Raw genomic sequence first — 22191 nt, 5'->3', positions numbered from 1 at the left:
AATAAATATTTATAAAAGGAGATTAAAAGCAAAGCATATAATGAAATATACTTTAAAGTGTGTTTCCCTTGTGTCCAACTTATTTTAATAACAAATTGATAAAACAATTAACATTTTTCTTTATTTCGGTCAATGAGAAACTACTGTATAATCTATAAACAAGCAGTATGCGTAGAAAATGTTTCATTTTATTTATTGTAGACAGAATCGGTATCAATAATGAATATAATTTTATAAATTCGGATAGTAATATTAACAGTATTAAGTAATGCGATATAAATAAATAGCAAATTTTGTAATCGTTAATGACTTTGATTGAATATTACCATGTGTTAATGTAATGTTGGTTCCTTTGAAGTAAACAAAAAAAATAACTACAAGTATGTTCATGTGAATGTTGTAAAAAATTAATAGTTGTAAAGATACATTCGGTTAAATATTGGCTAGTGTAATTGCTAATGCATATTGTTTTTGTGCTAAACGTATTCTCATTATTCTACGGTAAGAATATTATTTTTCTAATTAATAATTCATATAATTATAAATGCAATTTTCTACTTAAAAGATCTAAAAGAAAAAAATTTTTTTTAAATTAAAAAGAAATTGGAAGAAATATATTAGTTTCTATTTTCATAGCATTAATTCTTTATTGATGTTATTATTAGGCTCGACTGAATATTTGAAATGTATGCTTCCTCAAATTATTACTACTTAATATTATATGATTTTAATATCAAGCTGTCGTACTTGTAGTTTACTGTGAAATTACTTTGCACATTTGTATATATATATATATTTATATTTCTTATACATATATATATTTATATATATATATATGTGTATATATATCGAAAAAATGATTGATTGTGTTCAGTTTTATGGTATTATGAATTATTTAATTTTAATTTGCAATATATTTATACCATTAATAATTCTTTTTCTACTTTTCTTAGCTGATGTTAGATGGGAACATGTGGTACTTGCAGTTTTATAATATACATTAATTATTATACTTTTACTACCTTATTTAACAAAGCATAATTCATATCGAATTAAACCACAATGTAATCGATTTTCTAATAGAATATATATCCATTTGAGGAAAATTAAAATTGTCAATAATACTGTTATATTAATAATAATTTAGATTTTAAAGAGACATATTAAAAAGTACTGCATGATTCATGAAACAATAAGATTACATTTTTACTGAATCCTGAAATAAATATTTGAAGTATTACATTGATAATTATTCGAACTTTTTAAAAAAGAAATATGTGCTGCCACTTATATCACTGATATTCATAAAAATTATTTATGATTTTTCTTTGACTGTTTATAGCATGTGCTCAACTTTCATGTATCATGCTTTAAACTTGTATTATTACTGTATTGTTACAATCAGACAATTACATTATCATTAAAGTTTCTTTTTACAATCAATAACATATAATCTCACTATTTCCTTTGACATACAATTTTTCTCTCAGAAAATAAAAATATGAAATGTTTATATTAATGCAAATTCTCTTTAAAATATAGAATTATTCTTTAAATTATTCAAACAATATTTAACGAGAATTAATTGTCTCCTTGTATTATAACATATAGTGTAAAATTTAATATTATATTTTACAACGTGATAAAGTTAGAATTAAAATGTACCAGAACAATGTTTATATTTTTGTTTCATAAAAAATATAAATTTATAAACAATTCATAATGATATTTGCGACCAGCGCACATTATAATTGAATGTCTTGTAACAGATAACTAAGACAACGTTATTTTATTATTTCTTGATTTCTTTTCATTAACTTTTGATATTCATTTAATATCATTTACTCAACATCCAATTGCCTTGTCTCTTAAGATAGGAATTGACAATATCACAACGCAAGTGGACAGACAAGTCAGCTCATTATTTTATTTCATGTCTCTGCAATATGTACTGTATCTTATTAATTTGCTTTAAAAACATGTGACATTTTTTATTATAATATATAAAAATAGAAGAGTACAATTTTATTATTCCAGATAATTCTTTTGTAAAGAAATAAAAATGATTAGTTGATATGTAAAAACAAATGTTACAGCGTGAAAAAAATAATCTCTGTTTATATGTGTATATTTTAAATAATATTATGTAAAAAAATATTTCACCTTTACAATCAAATTTAAGATTCTTGTTTAGATACAAGTAATTATGCAGAGATATGAAAAATATATTAATCGCAAGTAATAACTTACTTACAAGTTAATATTAATGTGCTGATTTGACTGGCCAGTTGCGTTGATTACGGTTCATTTTCGCAAACTATCTTTACTACTTGCACGGCTAGTTGAAGCTGTGCTAGATTCACCTGGTCCACCAGCACCACCAGCATCTCCATTAATACTAGATCCGGCAAGTGATGCTGTTGGAGTTACAGAAGCAGAACGTCTTCGTACTTTTGTTAATGCTTTATCTAGTCTCTGTATAAATGCTTCAACGTCTGATTTTTTCATACCTAAAGCGGCAGCAACAGTTAGGTATGGTACTGGGTAATTACTGTTATGAGCCCCCCATCCTAAAAATACAATTTTATAATAAGAAAAGGTGTTCAAACTCAAATAAAAAGGTAATAATAATTATAACAACCTTCAAACTTGTGCGAAATTATGTGCTTAGAGTCCGTCGTAGTGATTACTCTAGTACCACTAACATTACGAAGGAATAACATCGAGCCTAGGGTTGTAACTTGCTTATTATCATGTTGATGACTTAAACACTGTAATGTCATTCCCATTGATATAGGATTTCCTTTCGTATCTAATAGACGTTCTCCATGCTTCGTTGCTATTTTTCCAAGTTCCTCTTTAAGATAGGCATACATTTCTTTACGTTCAGTAATAAGTTGCTTGTAACCTGCTATGCCAAGGCTTAATAATGTTATCATGACATCCATAGTAGAACTTGCACTTGCACGACCTGGATACATTTTTGATATACGACTCAAAATATTTTTATCAAATGATCCAATTATTGCACCACCCACGGGTACAAGAAAATTTTTATCGGTGCTTTGAACAAATGCATCAACGCGGCCCTTACGTGATGCCTCTTGTATGAGACGCATACATCTTGAACTCTGCAACCTTTTAACAATATAGTCAAATATACCTCATTTTTACCAGTATCAATAATATTTAAAAATTGTTAAAAGAACATTCACTAAATTCTTACCCATAAGCATTATTCACTAAATGAGGTATATTATATTGCGTACACAAAATTGCAATTGAATCAACCGAGTCGCACGCTCTAGGTGCAAAGCAACTTGTCGTTGTTAATACACAAAGTACACTTTCTCCAAGAGCTACCATTTGAGATTCGAGCATTTGCATATCTGTTCTTAATTCATCACCAACTATTTGCATTTCAATGACTATAGGTTCTAAACCTGCTGTAATTATAGATTTGAAACTTGATTTTTGATCAATTCGAGGCCATAAAACATATTTTGCTCGTGGTCTATCTTGTTTGAGAGTCAGCATACATAATACTAAGCTCATGCCTGTAGCCATAGGAGATAAGAAACAACCAGCTATACTTTTTACACCTGCGAGTATACATAAATATATATGTAAATGTTTAATTCACATTTCAACATATTCGATTCCTTTTCCTTACCCATATAGCGCAATACTTCTAATACCAGAGCATTTGTTAATTTATACATGAGACTACTACCAGCAGCTTTCGGTTGTACTTCTTCTAAATCACCTGATCTACCAATACCGTGTCCCATGCGAAAATGTCTCCTTGCTACAATATTCGATACAATTCTTGCTTCACGTTCTCCAACGCTACAGTTAGATGGAAAATTGTTGCTATCCATTTGGGATAGATCGAAAAGAAAAGCTTCTATTGTTGCGTCGTCCCATCCCTCTTCTGGCCATTGTCTCTACGTTTGATAAAAATATATGATATATATTTTTATTTACTAATAGAAATATACAATTAGATTTAATATTGAATACATCTGTAAATAATACATACATGTTCAATAAAATGTCTTATATGGTTTTCGCGAATTTTCTTTGCATTTAAACCTTGTTGCACATATGTAGAAGGTATAAGCTTTTCTGCCAAACTGAATGCTTGATTATTCATTTTTCAGACCGGCTTAATATTCTTACTTTGCAAATATTATGTTGATCGATGTCTTAGTACACCATTGCTTGATAATTATTAAAAGAAATTGTAATGAATTATTAATGATATATTATAAAGAATAATATTTTACTTATAACTATTATCTTATAACATCAATCGTGTATTTAACATTAATCATAATATGGTTTCCATTACTGTAGCGTAATGTTAGATCTTAGAGTTATGCTAAAAAACATATTCCTAATATAAAAAAATATAAAAATATATAAACGAGATATCTTATATTCTATATAAGTAAATAAAAAAGATGATTAATGTAAAAAAAATACAAATATGTGATGCGTTAAAAAGAAATTTATTCAAAAATTGGTAATAAAATAGAAGTAACAAATCAACTTAACAAAGTGAATATTTGCATAGTACAAAACTGAATACTTATGTAAACATAAATGAAAATGATAGTAATTATGTGATAAAAAGTATGATGAATAAAATGGAGCGTATCATATGTCAGTAATAATAATGATAAGTGTGTAATACAAGGTTTTTATGAAAACATACGATAAAATATGAGATAACACACTCACACTCACACGTGAATATATTACAAAATCATAATGTCATTTTGATGTGCAAGAGTAAATAAAAAAAAGTATTTTTTAAATAATGCTCTCCCTCTCTCTCATACAAATACACAGAAATATACACACACTTTTATTTCACATGTAGAAGAAGGTTATGTTATGTCACCACGCTAATTAGGTTCCTCTAGGATGAAGTACCAAATCGTGATGAAAATAAAAAAAATAATAGATTAGAAAAATAAATAAATCATAAGAAGTTAAAAATTGTAATGATCAAACTATCATAAAAAATGTTCATTAAATGCATTTATCAAAATATGTTGAAAGAGTTAAAAATTTAACATAGAACAAATCACCGATTAAAAAGTGGGTTGGGCCGTGAGCCTAAAAGAATACGAGTTATTACACATTAGGTTTTCACTTTCGATAGAAAACATATCTCGATAATAATAAATCATATGACAGAGAGATAAGTTATCGAAAGAAAAAATATCGATGAGATTAAGGAAATAGAAATATCGATAGAATTGGTCTATGTAAAAGCACGAAAGAATTGTCAGAAGAAGGAGAACCAGAGGCAATAGTTCAAGACAGATTTGTAGGTTATGTTACGTCGAGGTCACCTAAATCGGATTAATTTTACGCAACAACGAAAGGATGCAACGTAATTGCTCGTGCACGGGATAGACGAGGTCTACGTTCCAATCGTGCTCAACACGATGAGTACTGTGGACGTGTTGAAGTTCGCGAAAATAGCGAAGTACGGGCTTTTACCTCGGATTTTGTCGTTCGGGCAACGGCGGACGGACGGTTTACACAGGGCGCTACGGACGAATTCGTCGTCCGTCGCCAAGGCGGGTCAAAGTGATCCGCGTGATATACGTGAATCGACCATCCGGCAGGTGCTTTCATTATTTTATTCATCATTAACATAAATATCGCTCTACCATTATTATTTTACAATTTTTTCATTTCGTTCATCGAATCGAAGAATGAGAAATGCGAGTCAAGTTCGATCTTCATCGATCGAGTTAACCATCTCAAGTACGTTTTATATTCATTCCTACCTTACTCTGTTATATTTGTTTTCCTTTCCCCTTTTTTTTTATTTTTCCCCAATGTTCAAACGCGTTGTATTACTTCTTTAGATTAGTATAATTAATTCGACCTCTGTTGTATCTCCGTCATCATCTATTACTCGTTTCTATTTTGTGAATTCTATTATGAGATCGATGATAAGATAGAAGAAAAATAGCGCGCATATGCCGAAACAAATTGCGCGCGTAAATATGAAATTCTGTCTTTTTATCACGCAGGCAGATGATGTATGTATTATACACAACTAGTACACTGTGTTGGTCATTTTAATTTCATGCTTAAAGCTCGTTATGGTAATCTTTATCGATCGACTTCTATAATATAAATATATATTTTTATTAAATATATGAGGATAATGCATTTTTTAAAAAGATTGACGAATCGACTCAATTAATCGATTATATCGTTGAAACACTGATTGGTTGTTTATTTAAATCATTCGTACGAATTTATTAATTTTGATTTAAATTAAATAAACAATTATCCAGGCTATATTCTTGTATTTTTATTGGCCAATAAATAAACGTAAGAATTTATTGTTTAATCGTCTAAATGAATTTGATTTGTGCTACGAAAGATGCGTCTCTCATTCAATTTTATTGCTTGAAAAAAGGATGATAAGATTTGGCGCGCACTTCAAATTCAGAGAGTACGAATTAGGCTTAGTAACATTTGAAACTATTCGATTGGCATACCTGCGTCGAGGTCAACACAGTTCAGTGAATTGACCTCAGTCTGCGGCAAATCTGCACAGTGCGTGGTCGTCAGTTGTTTTCTCGATATACATAACTATCGATGACAGGTTGGCGCCCGATAAATTCTATTTCGAAGTTTTCAAAAAGAACTTTTTAAATCGTATTGTGTTTTAATCTCAAATCAAACTGCATCCAACCAACAATATCACTAGGTACGAATTTACATTCTATTTATTCCGACTAAGGAATGGCTGTTCACTATTTTCACGCTTTATGCGAAACAGACACAATGATTAAAGATAATCGTATATACACTTTTTAATTTTCTTTTTCATCTAATGAATTATATCATTTACTTTTCTTTTTTATTTTTTTTAATTAATTATTTATCGACAAATTTCAATTCAAAATTCTTTTTTTTTCGTATCATTGTAACATATGATTCATACACATTTCTTTAAACACGTAGACATTATATATATATAATAAATGTTTATTTAAGATTGAATATCGTGTATTAATGATATTAAAATACTATGAAAAAGAAAAATAATAGTGTTTTTATATACAATTTAATCAGAAAGAGAAATGTGTGCCAGGTTTTTAATAATCGATTGAATTCTATTACTTTGTCTCTGCATCCGATAAAGATGTCCAGTTATACTGATCTTCTAATCGGTTTTATCTATGCAAATATCAAGTTCCTTATTCTTTACAACTATTAAAAATAAGAATTATTATAAAATAATAATTATATTTATTTTGATAAAAAGATAATTAAAAACAAAAGAAGAATAACAATGCGTTGATTGATGTATGTGCATTGCGAAATCTTGCAGCATTTATAAGAGTTTGGTTAACCTCACTCTTCCGGTTCTTATTGTAGAATAATTTTTATTTTTATACAATCAATACTCGCGCATAAAATAATTCTTTTAAATAATATCGACAACACAATTAATTTCAAAATGCATAATAATAATAATTTTCCTTATCGATACAACTTATCGCATTGATACAAAAAAAATAAATATCCAAATCGGGAAAAGGTAAAATTAGTCAACGCACACGTTGATTCTATTTTTGGTTCTTAACACTTTTACAGTTGATCATGGAACTGGAGAACTGTAATTCGCATGGTGATCATGGAAACATATTCCCATCGACACCGCAAAATGATAATGACCCCTCGGGTCATAAGAAATGGTACCGGCAAGCCAGTCAAAGGTTAGTAAAGAATTTTATTAGCAAATGTCATCTAATCGTATCTAATGACGTGTCAAAAACATGACACATTTTTCTTCTTATTTTTCTCTCATATTCTCTTTCCTTCTCTCTTTCTCACACACAAATGAGATACGACGTGTTAATAAAAATATTATTTCGTTACAATAGGATTGAGTACATATAAACACGAGTTTCGTTCAATTTTATAGATACTTTATCTTTTCGTATCGTCGATAATAATCTAAGGAGAACATATTGTGAAAGAATAAGGAAAGTATGTCGCAACATGATCCAAATTTGCTGCATTGCACCTTCCTTTGTATATCATCCATTCGTGCATGCACGCGTGCGCGTCACTGTGTTTCTTTGATTTTAAATGCACATACGCACACACGAGTGCAATACGGAAAAAACTCTACAATAAAACAAAGAACCAAGGTCATGGTCAAGTCGTATCGTGAAACTCGATTGGTGGTCGATAACGAATGTTTAATAAAAATATTTCTTTTTTTAATAAATAAAATTATTTCATTTATGTACAATTCGATATTTTACGATATCCGGTGTACTTCCATTCATAACTCGTATTCTTTCTATCTTTATCATCTTTCTCTCTCTCTCTCTCTCTCTCTCTCGCTCTCTTTTGGAATCAAGAAGGAAAAACAGATCAAAGATATTTCTGGAAAAGCGTACAACACTCGTCGAAAGAACTATAAGATCTTACTGGGTTCTCCAAGATAAAACGAATTTATAAATTTCCACCATTATTATCCAACCAGTTTATTATATTATTGCCCTCGATTATTTCCTTTTGCATTTTCCTTCATCATCGTTTTTTTTCTTTTTAGTTTTACAAATTTTATTAAACATTCCTTATCATTTTTCCTTCCATCCTTTGTTATAGTCATATAGTTCCACGTATTTTTTTTTTATCTTTATTTACCAAACGCACGATGAGACGTAGTACGATCGTACGATGATTGCATTATCGTCATTGTTTTCTGCCTGGTAAAGAATAATAATAAGATTATTTTTTAAATGATAACTTGACACAAATTACACGGAGCTTCTTATTCGATACTTTACGAATATTACAATCAAAATAAAATCAAATGAAATAGGATTCTGCGGGAGGTCTGTAATCGCGTTTGTTTACTTGCAAGAACTGAGATTGTGTAATAAAAAGAGTATGTTTAAATATATATATATATATTTATGTACATACTTGGGTAGGCTGAAAAATTGTGAGCCTGATATAGAAACAATATTTTTTATTTAAGCTTAAAAAATTTCAACCCACTCACATATTTATTTGTTTCAAATGTACTGTTGTAAATAAATTATTTATTAATAATTATTTGTATGTATATTAATTTCTTCATTTATCTTAAGAGAATATTTTTTATCTTACTCGTGTGTATTTTAATTAGCATACGAAAATAAGCACTGGTGTTAAAATATGCAATACTTCATCGTTCTTTCTTCTTCGTTATTTTTTATTTCTTCTTTTTTATCCTCTCTCCTTTTTTCTTTCTTATCGTCGCATGTATGACCTTTGGCGATCCACGCTAAGTTCGCTTATCGTAATCATTTATTTTCATTTATTATAGTCTCCCACTTCTTGTTTGTTCGTTCATTTGGAAAATTTGTTATCGAAGATTCATGATCATCGATACTCATTATTCAGTTGTTTGTCTAACCGATCAGATCATAGACGGTGTACTTAATTTTAATTCTTAGGAAGAATTTCAAATTTAGTAGAGCACACATATATTCTTAATCATTTTGATTTTTTAATTGTTGTTTTCTTTGCGTAAAGTGAATATAATCTGTGTTCATTATATTGTATTATGAATCAAGAAAATATTGAGACAGTTATTAAATCATCCTACAGTGCTGGTAATTATTTTATTTTCTTACTTTCATTTTGTTATATTTCAAAAAGAATATTTTAGTGTATACAAGGAGTAGGTTGAAAAGTCTTGAGCTTCAATAAAAGAAAAAGAAAAACTTGTATCTTTTGAAAAAATTAAAGTGAGTTTGATTGATCCAAAAAATTGTTTCTACGTTAGGTTCAAGAACTTTTCAATCCACTCAGGTATATATCTATATATATATATATATATATATATACAGGGTGGGTCACCACATTTTACCACTTTGATTTACGTTTTTATTATGACGCGTAGCAGACAATGTTTCACATGGAGTTGAATGGCTTTAAAAGGGACTCATACTGATTGTACTTTTTTTTTTTAGGTGGACGTGTCAAGGACATATGAAGGTCATTAATGTTTTTTTAAATGGAATCATATATTTTTTATTACATCATCTGATGCTCTTTCAAATTATTTACAAAAAAGTATTAACCTATTTATGTAAAAAAAATTATTACTTTAGGAGATATTTTAATTTTTGTCTATTTACAAAAAAGGTTCAATATGGCGACCATTTGCATCAGAACACTTTCTGAATCGAGAAATTAATGACTCATTAATGTTTCTTAATGTATCTTATGTTATTTCCTTGCATTCATTGACGATACGATCCCTTATATTGGCCATTCTAGTCGGAGGTTCAGCGTAAACTTTATTTTTTAAGTAGCCCCATAAGAATAAGTCGAGGGGCGTTAGATCTGGTGACCTAGCCGGAAAATGAAAAAGTTGTCTCTTTGAGTGAGAGCCCAATTACAAAATTCTAAACGTTTATAACAGTCATTTGCGGTCAGTTCTTGAACCTTTGATACATGATATGAATGGTATTTGTGCTTTCTCAGTATGCGTAAAATGCTTTTGCGGCTAATTCCAGCTTGTCTTTCGATTTCGCGAGAGCTAACGGATGGATTTATCGTAACTGCGGCTAACACTTCCCAAATCGTTGGATAAAACGGGGTGGGCCCATTCATTTTCCGGCTAGGTCACCAGATCTAACGCCCCTCGACTTATTCTTATGGGGCTACTTAAAAAATAAAGTTTACGCTGAACCTCCGACTAGAATGGCCAATATAAGGGATCGTATCGTCAATGAATGCAAGGAAATAACATAAGATACATTAAGAAACATTAATGAGTCATTAATTTCTCGATTCAGAAAGTGTTCTGATGCAAATGGTCGCCATATTGAACCTTTTTTGTAAATAGACAAAAATTAAAATATCTCCTAAAGTAATAATTTTTTTACATAAATAGGTTAATACTTTTTTGTAAATAATTTGAAAGAGCATCAGATGATGAAATAAAAAATATATAATTGCATTTAAAAAAACATTAATAACCTTCATATGTCCTTGACACGTCCACCTAAAAAAAAAAAGTACAATCAGTATGAGCCCCTTTTAAAGCCATTCAACTCCATGTGAAACATTGTCTGCTACGCGTCATAATAAAAACGTAAATCAAAGTGGTAAAATGTGGTGACCCACCCTGTATATATATATATATATATATTTATTTATTTATTTATTTATTTATTTATTTATTTATTTATTTATTTATTCATGCAGTTATAAAGTTAGTCATTAACTTTTGATAAAGTAAAAGAATGTTTTATAATATATTTACGCACACGAAGCTTCATTAAAACATGAAAATAATTTTGGGGAGTAGGCAGGTGGATACGATTTCCCCAAGATGAGACAATCTTCCCGGAGGAATCACTTCACAGGAACATTCTTGGCTTTAACTTTTCTCGGACGGTCGGCTTGAACAGAAATGATCGTAGCGAGAATGATCTGGAAAGTTATAATGAAGGAACGCAAGGGACGTGGAGTGATAAGAGGGAACTCGGTCACAGGTAAAGGTCAATCGGTTCGTTTTGTGAATGACGAGTAATGTCATGGTGGAAGAAGAAAAAAAAAGGAAATTAAAAGGTCGCGAATGAGATGAACGATACGATGAAACAAAAACATAATCAATTAATTCAAATATAATTCGAAATTTTCGTACAAAAATAAAAAAAAATATCCGATTATCATAGGATAATAATAAATATTCGAATTACTTACTACTTCGAAGATCAATAAAAAAAAAATAATGTCGTCGTTTTCGTCTTTATGCAAATCACTGTTTAACCGAAAACTGCATAACACATAATCGCGTGAAAATTTAAAGCCCACTAACTTCATTGATAGTGCGTAACTCGCTGCTCGTCGATCATCATGATTTATTACCAATGACGTTTACAAATTTGTACCTTTTTTGTAGCCAAATGGCATAAAGCCATGTTCACGTTCACAAATTCACAAAGATATTTAACAGATGGAAAAGATTAAAAGGACTAATAAGCGATGAAATATACAAAAAGTTAAGCCAAATTCGTATAACTTAATTCTATGATAATATTCTCGATGAATTTTGTTTTGTGGCCAAAAGTCTGTCACACAACTGTTAAAGATGCATTGAATGTACTTCGTATGTTCGATAAACTATTTCTATTAATCTCTGGCCGATATGTGTTTTAATATTTCAATTTAATCGTATCAAGTCTTATAATAATTCTTACTTTTTCTATTATTTTTTTGTTAGTTTTATCTGTAATGAAAATACTTCCAGGAGATTTGTATGTTTATTATCATTCGTTTTTCATGTTCATTTTGATAAGAACGAAGTATGACGTAATCGTAGATGAGGACGACGACAAAGACGACGATGAAAACATTCAATTTTGTCTATTGTTCAAAAATTATAAACACGTGTTCAATTGAGAATGAATACTATCTTTACAATTGAAATCATTCTCGCCTTATTCAAATTAGAAAATTTCTATAAGAATTTGTAAATTGATGGTATACGTGTCGCTGGTCACACGAATCACATTTCTCGGTAGACCTTTCTATTATCAATAGTATCGCGACAGATTATATTCTTGTATGTGCAATCATAAAGGATTCTGATTCTCACGGTACTTGAGTACACTTACGATTCAAGTCCAACGACTTTGTTCTCTCGTTCATTTAATTTCTCTTATTTCTTTTTTTTTTTTTTTATTCTTTTCTTTTTGATAGAGCTTTGACCGCCTACTCAAAAAGACGATGTGAACCAGTTTATGCTTTTACTCGCGAAGAAATATACAAGATGACATTGACGATCCATTCCAATTAAATTTTCTACTTTATATTTAGAAAATGTTGCATTCATTCCAAGATCTTTAAAATACAGTTCTGCATCATCTATCTACCTACTTACTTACCGTTTCGGTATTAGATCGAATAATAAAACATTCGAAAACTCTTATAATTCCCTCATGTGAGAGAAAACAAATATATAAACAAGAAGATGATTATTCATGGCTAACAGATAACGGATTACAATTCGTAACTATAACTGTTAATTTCATCATCATGCCTCGTTTTTTCTTACATCTATCAAAAATATATAAATAAATATATATATGTATGAATTTTCGAAAGATAGGAGATTAACCGAGTGCGTTGTTGAACTTTAAAGTTCATTTTTTTTTTTTTTATAAATTATCAAACCGAATTATGTCTACTATTCAATGGGATTTTCCTTTTATCTTTTCTAATTCACATATAACAAATCATTCATTTCATTTTATTCGTTATCGTAATAATATTTGAAAAATAATTTATCCTTATTTTTAGTTGATAATTAAATACATTGAGAGAAAATAAATGCAAGTGAATAAAGACAATTATTCTATCACGATTTTAAAAACGTAATATCAGATAAGAAAGAGATCCAATAAAAATGTGTTCCTTTGGTTTTTTTTTCCTATTTACTATCTCGGAAATAGGAAACATGCAATCGTGATATGTCAGGATCGACACTAGTGATAATTGAGAAAGACACGCATGTTTATACCAATATAACAAACAACTGTTTTGATTATGTTTACGATATACAGAAAATGAGTCAAGAATTTGTAGATAAAAATTCAAGTCGATTATTCCATGTTTTTAAATTTTTGTTGAATTGTTATTTTAACTTAATTATCTTTACTCATCCAAATTATTAACGAAATTCTAAAATCGTAGTAGAATAAAATGAAAAAGGAAATGATTAATTGTACAAATTACTTGAGAGATTAGATTCAATCTGTAAAAATATTTTATAATTGAGTTGTTTCGCGAAAAAAAGCAAAAATAGAGAGAGAGAGAGAGAAGGAGAGAGAGAAGTAAAAAAAGAAAAGAAAAGGAAGAAAGAAAGAAATAAAATGGAAGGAAGGATAAATAAATTTCGTGAGTTGCAGCGAAAGTGTATAATTTCCGTTCCGTGACACGAACAAGACTTGCATCCTCTTGTATAAGTGCTTGACCGACTTATTCAAAAGTCGATACCTCAAACTAGCACATTCAAGGCGTAGGTGCCCTAATCATACCTTAGTAATTAAAGAGTATTTCAAGGTTTAACACAGAAATAAAAGCTATTATCAAAATTATCTTTAACCGGAAGAAAGGTGTTATTTAAATTTAATGACTCTCTCTCTCTCTCTCTCTCTCTCTCTCTCCCTCCCTCTCTCTCATTTTTTAACTTTATTTTTATTCGTAAAATGTGAAAAATGTTTATTGGAAAAGAATAATTTTTTGTACAACTGATCGTATGCTACGTTTTTTTTTTTATCTTTTTTATTAAATAGATAAATGAAACATATTAAAAATGATCAAATGATATCGTCGTTAAATTTCTAACTAACTATATTTATAATGATTCACGTTTCATAATCCTTTTATGAACGTTCTAGAAGAACAATTATGAAATTAAAAAATAAAAAGACTATTCTTCGAAAATCATATCAATCAAGATTGATCGTTTCGGAAAACTTCATATTTATCATTTTACAATAGGAAACTTTCCAAACTTCTCTTTAGATAAAGAAAACAAATGGAAAAAATGTATTTTTTATAAAATAGTTGAATTATTCGAATAATATCATTAGAGTAAAACATAGAATAAAGTGTCAATACACTTTACAAATAAATAAAGAATCACCAAAGAAGAATTATTATATTCCATAACATATTAATGCAAATTGACATTAGTTGATTGCTATATCCAACTTATTCCAATGTAATATAGAAAGAGAGAGAATATGAGAGAAGCTTCGAAAACTCATTTAAATGTAAACATTGGTTAAATTATATATAAATATATTTCTTTCTATTTGTATATTACAAACTCCCTGTAAATGTTTGAGAGTATCGTTTTATATCGTTAAATCAAATGATAAATAGAATACAAAATTTAAATGAAAAGTAATAATAATCATTTATTATGATTATATGAAACAAATAAACTAAATGAAATTATTTCGATGAATTTATTTTTATAATTACTCTACTTATATATACCCTAGAACGATATTTAAACGATTACCAATAAAAGATAATAAAACAAGGAGGATTATTATCGTTTGAAAAATGTCTTGTAAGAATGACATTAAACAACATATCATTCCAAACATTATAATATAATTTTATCAAATTCTTGTCGATCGTTCTCATGATTAATAAAATTGCAATTTGTTAGAAAATTAATCAAGCTTGATAAGAAATAACTAATACTAATTTGGATACGTATGTGTATGAAACAAGGAAGGTATAAAATAGGGTGGGTAAGACACATATATATGAAATGTTCTGTTGATTAGAGAGAATAAAAGAATAGTTTACATCCGGAAGACGATGAATTAAGTTTCATCGTAATGTATTAACCGTATCGTCAGACCCAGTGGGGATCAGTCGAGGTTTGATCATCGAACGGAGTGCACGTTTTCTTCCTCTCTTTTCAACGACGTATATAGAATACTACTATACCTAGTCGCTTATGCGTGTGTCACTTCGATCGGTTGCGTCTTTAAATTCCACGCGAGTCACCAAAATTTCGGTGTATTCTTTATCCTGTTTTTTTTCTTTTTATGCGCCAACGTTTTATTTACCTTCTTTCAATCGATTGGTGGTAACGTAGAAGAGAAACTTTTTTATATTTATTTTTATTTATTACTAACTTCTTCTTCTTTTTATTTTATTGTAAATTTTTGTTCTTTTTAAATCGTTTTGCACAAAATTCATTCATTGCATCAAAATTTTGTTTTAAAGGGTGATGATTTAGGTCTTTAATTTTTTTTACTTCCTTCTATTATAATAATTATCCCTTATTTATTTCTTATCTTTTAATATTCTTTTTTTTTATTCTTGTTATTATTCGTATAGATTGTAATCGCAATAAACGATAGATAGTAGAGGGGAAAATGAAATAAATTAACATTTCCTGTATATCACGAACACGTGGTATATATCTTTGCAAGAATGATTAAAAGGGAAAGTCAATTTCGCAAATATTTTTTTGTTGTCTGTACAATTGATCTTATCTCTATTTTGTAGGTAATTAAAACTAGTAATAATTCGGAAGGTAATTAGAAAATAAAATGATGTACTATAATTGAAAGATTATTATTATTATCACTATTATTACATTATAAAATTAATGATCTTTGCCACGTTACTTGGTCTATAAATTGTAAAGTGTATTTTTAAGAGATCTTTTTTTTTTTTTATTTGTTTTATTTGTCAAAGTATATCTCGCATTGACTTGAAGAATTATCGTTTATTAACAAAAATATCTTGCACGTTTTTAATAGAAATGATTTATCTAGTATCATAATACTTTTCAATTATGGAAGCATTTTAGAAAGTATATTTTTTGTTGTTGCTTTCGATCATCGTTTCTCTTTTTCAACTTGTAATTTCTTTAATTTCGCAACTCCTTCTCTGTTGTTTCTTTCTCATTAAAAATTTGTCGATATTCTTTGCAAAAAAAAAAAATTAATAATAACGTTTACCAAAGATAATTTTTAATTAAAAAACGAGTCTACTAATATGAATCATCTTCATCTTTCAAATGAGATCCTATTCGCCACAATCGATTAGAAATTATTTTCCAACTCGTTGAATATTTTTTTATTCTTGCGTACCGAGGAACAACCTTGACGATTTCTTTTTTTTTTGTTTTTGTTTGATCTAACCAAAGTAAGTTCTAACGACTAAGAGTTTCATTACATAATTAATTTACATCTTGTTCACTTGTCGATCAATTGACACGAAAAATGTACGACGTTATATGTCTATTAATTGTAAAAAAATATCATTGTAACAACCAGTTTGAATGTTATCGAATATCTGGTTTAATTACTAGTTTTCATTTTTTTTTTTTTTATTAGCTTTGATCGAGCTTGATTTACCGGTAATGCAATAGAATTTAAATGAATCTTAGATTAAAGTTTTGCAATTTAGTTTTGAAAAAGATATTACGATTATACATATTTTCAAATGAATTAATTTATATGTTGCTTAATATATATATATATTTGTATTTTTACTAAAAAAATCTTTCGAGTAAATAATTTTCATAGTAATCTAATAATAGTTTAATTAAATTGATGTATGTGATAGCAAGAATGCAACATTGATATGATATTGTGAAAAATGTGGTTAGAAAGTATAAGCAAGTGTTCGGTACCACAAACAGGTATCCCTAATCATGGACGACAATTTCCAATCAAGTAAGTCACCCGTTAGAATTATTCGTTTAAAGAAAATTTCATTTACATTCGTAAGATCCATTAAAAACAAACGCATTGATACTAATCTCATAGCGATACTGATCATAGATGTTTATGAAAAATAAATGAAAGAAATAACAGAAAATATTTCAATGAATTTAATAAACAATAAAGTTGGTCAATTTATCTTTGACTATATATATTTATATACGTAATCCTCTTAACCAAATCGTATCATTCTCGTTTAACATTTAAAATTGATTCGGTGTTTAATAATATTTGTCAAGATATTAAACGATACTTTTAAAACATGGGGAGCATAAGTAGCAACGATAAATCACCACGACAAATGAGCGATTCTGATTTTGCTAGATATCCAACCTTCGGTATAAATGCAGCTGATACATCTGATCGAATAGAGTGTTTGGGGACTGTTAGCATGATGGCTAGAAAAATTGCTGCAAATAGGTCAGAAATATAATAAATATGGATTAACGAGAATGATATTTAAAAAAAAAAAAATGTTAAAGAAACATAGCCACAATGATTTGTTGGACAATTAAATAATTTGAAAAAAATCAATTTGTTTGTTACAGGATCTTTGTTAACCGAAGTCTCCATTTAGAAAATATTAAATTTTATGGATTTGATATGGATTATACATTGGCGGGTTAGTATTTATTTTAGAATGGTAAAAAACGAACGATCAAAGTCTCACGTATTAATTTATATTTTTGTTTAGAATATAAATCTCCGCAATACGAACAGCTTGGATTTAATCTTTTAAAAGATCGTTTAGTATCTTTGGGATATCCACGAGAAATAAAAGCGTTTGAATATGATCCGAGTTTTCCTGTACGAGGCCTATGGTTTGATACTCTTTATGGAAACTTATTGAAAGTTGATGCTTATGGAAATATTTTAGTCTGTGTGCATGGATTTGAATTTTTAAAACAGTGAGTACAAAAAATCTATTCTAATGTAATATTATTAGTATATAATAATAATGATAATAATATTATTATTATTATTATTATTAATTTATTTATTTTTGTACGATCTTTTAGCTCACAAGTTTATGAATTATATCCAAATAAATTCTTACAACTGGACGAATCAAGGGTATACGTTTTGAATACACTTTTTAATTTGCCCGAAACTTATTTCTTAGCATGCCTAATAGATTTCTTCACAAATTCTCCACAATATACTCGAGAAAAAACAGGTGTTAAGGAAGGTGAACTTACTATGAGTTTTAAAAGTATTTTTCAAGATGTAAGAAATGCAGTTGATTGGATTCACTTGCATGGGGATTTAAAAAGTAAAACTATAGAGAACTTGGACGAATATGTTAAAAAAGATGAACGATTACCAATGTTTCTTACGCGTATTAGAGAAAGTGGTGCTAAATTATTTTTATTAACAAATAGCGATTATGTTTTTACCGATAAAATCATGACCTATTTGTTTGATTTTTCCCATGGCGCAAGGGTACGTTATTAATTTGTATTTAATTAAAATAATATAAAACAAAAAAATGAGAATAATTATTAATTTAACTTTAATATATATTTTTGTAGCCTGATGAACCACACCGAAATTGGAAAACGTATTTCGACACTATTGTTGTTGACGCTAGGAAACCATTGTTTTTTGGAGAAGGTACGATTTTAAGACAGGTAGATACTAAAACTGGTGCTTTAAAACTTGGAACACATAAAGGCCCTCTTCATACTGGTAAGTTTCTTTGCTATCGTAAAATCATATGTAATTTATTCTAATAATATATATGCAATATTATTAAAATATTATTTATTATAGGTGAAGTCTATTCGGGAGGATCTTGCGATGTTTTTACCGAATTAATAGGTGCGAAAGGTAAAGATGTATTATATGTCGGCGATCACATATTTGGTGATATTTTGAAGAGTAAAAAGATTCGAGGATGGAGAACATTTTTGATAGTGCCGGAATTAGTTCAAGAATTACATGTATGGACAGACAAATGTCAATTGTTTGCCGAATTGCAAAATTTAGATGTAATGCTAGGGGAAATGTACAAGTAAATATAATAAATTCTTTTCTTTTTTCTTTGACTATTATATAAATACTAAAATAATATTTTGAAAAAAAAAGAAAACATAATATTTGAAAGTATTCAAAATTATTAACGTTGCGCGTATTTGATCCATTTTAGAAATTTAGATAGTAGCACAAAGGAAAAGCCCGATATATCGAAACTTCGTGCTTCCATAAGAGACGTCACGCACAAAATGGATTTAGCATATGGTATGATGGGATCACTGTTTCGTAGTGGAAGTAGGCAGACATTTTTCAGTAGTCAAGTAGTGAGGTATGCAGATTTATATGCCGCAACTTTCCTTAATCTGATTTACTATCCATTTTCGTATATGTTCAGAGCACCTTCTATGCTTGTAAGTATTCATTCAATATTTTTATTTAAATATTCAAATTTATAATTAATATAAATTTGAGTTTTATTTTTATTATTATTTTAAGATGCCACATGAAAGTACGGTTGCTCACGAACAAAGATTTGTAATGGAAACACCTATGATCAGTCGATCACGAACATTTAAACTTTCCGAAGAAGAAGAAGAACAAAATCGGCCGACCGCTGTAAATATTAAAACGCACAATCGTTATATATGATCCTATTAACAAAAAATGATTACTATGTTTTGAATTTTTTTATCTTTTTGTAGAAAACTATGTACGTGGATCATTTAAATAGTCAAATTCCACATGCAAGACCTGAAACACCGCGTAATGTGACACATACGCATGACGAAGACTGCAGTGATGAGGATAGCGATTCTCAGAAGCAAGGGAACAGTACTAAAGCATCTACAAAAAATTTTAACTGTAATTAATTTATTATAATACTAATTGCCTCTTAAATTGGTTAAAAAAAATTTATTCAATTTTGATTTAATATAAACTATCGATTTATAATATTAGACCAGGAGGATACTGTTTAGTTTATTTTTGAAGCAAGAAATTCAATTGTTCTTACATATATATAAATATGTTTTGATAATGCTTTCTATGTTTTTAATTGACTGTTACATATCTTGTAATCTAACGAGTTTTATATGCATTATAGAAGGCTTCATAATTCATTTTTATAATGTCAATAAAAACTGTACTTGAACAGTTTTAACTTAAAACCATATTATATGTTAGATAAAGAAAATGGCTATGGATTATCATAGTATTTAAAGAAGTGTATAACAAAATACTTTGTTATATCATTTACAATATAGTAACATTTGAACATAATGTAAATGATAGATTGTAACATATTATTTGTTAAATATGTGAAGTTATTTATTATAGATTTTTCATATACTAATTTTTGGAATTTAAAACAATAATATGTAAAAATGAGTAGAATACGATACATGCAAAACAGATATAGTTAATTATGATGTACACTTAATATATGTACATCACTAAAATTATATATATATATATAATATAATATAATATGTGTGAAACATTAACATGCAATCTCAAATTTATATTTATTTCAAGAATATGCGAAGGCCATGGGCTTTATGTAATAAGATTTATGAAACATTGCTATTATTACTATCATTATTATTATTATTTACGAATTTAGATAAATACATATTAGAATTTACATACTTATAACAGATTATTTTCGCACAACAGATGCATATTTATATATATATTTAAATATATATCTAATTTGTGTGTGTGTGTGTGTTATATTTAATTAAGAGACATTGCTGAATTTGTAAAATATGTTTTATATTTATTTCTTATTCAGTACTAATATGAATTGGATATTTATCAAAGCCAAAGTTAAATATTAATTGTACTCAAAAAGTTGATAGAATTAAGGTTGATCATTAGATTAGCATTTTTACACGAGAAATTTAGCTGAGAAAATTTATTAATACATAAAAGTTATGATCAAATATCTAAGGATAAAATAATAGCTAAAAGCAAATTTAAAGTGAGATTATCATATTATTATAATAATAATAGTAATAATAATAATAATAATACTTTTATCATCTGAGTTCTTAAATTATACAAACTGCATAAAACTATTTCGATATGCATCTATTTAGTTACAAAAGAATCTTGTTAAAAATGATCAAAACATTTCTATATGTTATTAAATAGAATAATCATACGAATTTTGATAAAAACTTTACATTCGTAATAGTATGACAATATTAATCATGCGTAATGATAAGTAATTATTCAAATTTCATGCAGTTTGGAATTAATGTTAATATTGACGATTGAGGATCTCTTCCATAATTGACATTAGAATGCAATTAACATTAATTTAACTAAATAGTCAATTCAACAAATCAAGTGTTATATGTAATTGCAAAAGTTTCATATTAAATTGAAAATAAAATAAAATAAAATAAAAGTGAAATGGAATGTTAACCCAAAAAAAAGAAAAAATAAATAAAAAAAAAAAAGAAATTGTGTAAAATAATTCTTAGAGTAATAGAATAGGAGGACAATTTTTATAATAACTTCGCACAATAATAGCAGTTAAATAATGTCTTATTGAATGAAGTAATTAAAGGAAATATGTGATTTTCAACTGGACAAGTTATAAATAATTGTATTGTATCGTATTAATTGTATAATTAAAGATTACATTTTTAATAAAGGCCATAGTAAATACGTGTATACATGTATTATAAAAATGTATCAAATATTAAAAGTGCTTGAATATGATACAATTTTTCTTTTTTATATTGTTTAATTAAGCATATATTTTTAACTTTCTATACTATCAATAATCACTGCAATTACATCATGCTAGAAAAAGAGAGAGAGAATGAAAAAAGAAAGTAAAAGATAGTATAACCTTACATAGTAAATACGGGAA

At 28.0% G+C, this 22191-nt stretch overlaps 2 protein-coding genes across 20 annotated transcripts; one reads left to right on the top strand and one right to left on the bottom strand.

Moving 5' to 3' along the window:
* Nucleotides 1–9: 9 nt before the first annotated feature.
* Nucleotides 10–6294, bottom strand: SecS (Sec synthetase). 2 transcript variants are annotated; one of them, XM_015325552.2, is made up of 6 exons: nt 5811–6294; nt 4043–4223; nt 3674–3947; nt 3227–3602; nt 2642–3138; nt 10–2570 (listed from the first exon to the last, which is right to left on the bottom strand). In XM_015325552.2, the coding sequence occupies exons 2-6, from the start codon at nt 4154–4156 to the stop codon at nt 2305–2307; spliced, it is 1527 nt and encodes a 508-aa protein (XP_015181038.1). In that variant the 5' UTR covers nt 4157–4223; nt 5811–6294; the 3' UTR covers nt 10–2304. The 2 variants fall into 2 exon arrangements, with proteins under 2 accessions (XP_015181038.1, XP_015181037.1); XM_015325551.2 differs by lacking the exon at nt 5811–6294 and adding an exon at nt 5518–5653.
* On the top strand, nt 4257–21989 carry Nt5b (5' nucleotidase B). Of its 18 annotated transcripts, none has more exons than XM_089171409.1 (12): nt 5650–5787; nt 9624–9662; nt 11369–11555; nt 17655–17750; nt 17879–17952; nt 18025–18238; nt 18350–18773; nt 18863–19019; nt 19104–19344; nt 19480–19717; nt 19803–19922; nt 20009–21989. In XM_089171409.1, exons 1-12 carry the CDS (start codon nt 5736–5738, stop codon nt 20174–20176), a joined length of 2010 nt encoding a protein of 669 aa, XP_089027535.1. In that variant the 5' UTR covers nt 5650–5735; the 3' UTR covers nt 20177–21989. The 18 variants fall into 18 exon arrangements, with proteins under 18 accessions (XP_015181026.1, XP_015181030.1, XP_089027557.1 ...); XM_015325542.2 differs by lacking the exon at nt 5650–5787 and adding an exon at nt 7642–7763; XM_089171413.1 differs by lacking the exons at nt 5650–5787; nt 9624–9662; nt 11369–11555 and adding exons at nt 15449–15679; nt 16105–16132; nt 17216–17282.
* The last annotated feature ends 202 nt before the right edge of the window (nt 21990–22191 follow it).

This window comes from Polistes dominula, unplaced genomic scaffold, assembly GCF_049000335.1.
Source record: "Polistes dominula isolate Pdom_NZ unplaced genomic scaffold, Pdom_raw_medaka contig_28, whole genome shotgun sequence".
Classification (NCBI taxonomy): domain Eukaryota; kingdom Metazoa; phylum Arthropoda; class Insecta; order Hymenoptera; family Vespidae; genus Polistes; species Polistes dominula.
The sequence above is the reverse complement of the archived record's forward strand: the minus strand, read 5'-3'. Positions and strand labels throughout refer to the sequence as shown.

What these genes read in the sequence shown, in the direction of transcription:
- SecS (XM_015325552.2), bottom strand. Translation starts at nt 4,156, where the DNA reads ATGAATAATCAAGCATTCAGTTTGGCAGAAAAGCTTATACCTTCTACA. An exon ending in TAAGACATTTTATTGAACAT is followed by an intron (nt 3,948 to 4,042) that starts GTATGTATTATT and finishes TATCAAACGTAG; the next exon opens with AGACAATGGCCAGAAGAGGG. An exon ending in AGAAGTATTGCGCTATATGG is followed by an intron (nt 3,603 to 3,673) that starts GTAAGGAAAAGG and finishes GTATACTCGCAG; the next exon opens with GTGTAAAAAGTATAGCTGGT.
- Nt5b (XM_015325542.2), top strand. Translation starts at nt 7,673, where the DNA reads ATGGTGATCATGGAAACATATTCCCATCGACACCGCAAAATGATAATG. An exon ending in TAAATCATCCTACAGTGCTG is followed by an intron (nt 9,663 to 11,368) that starts GTAATTATTTTA and finishes TTTGGGGAGTAG; the next exon opens with GCAGGTGGATACGATTTCCC. An exon ending in AGAAAAATTGCTGCAAATAG is followed by an intron (nt 17,751 to 17,878) that starts GTCAGAAATATA and finishes TGTTTGTTACAG; the next exon opens with GATCTTTGTTAACCGAAGTC.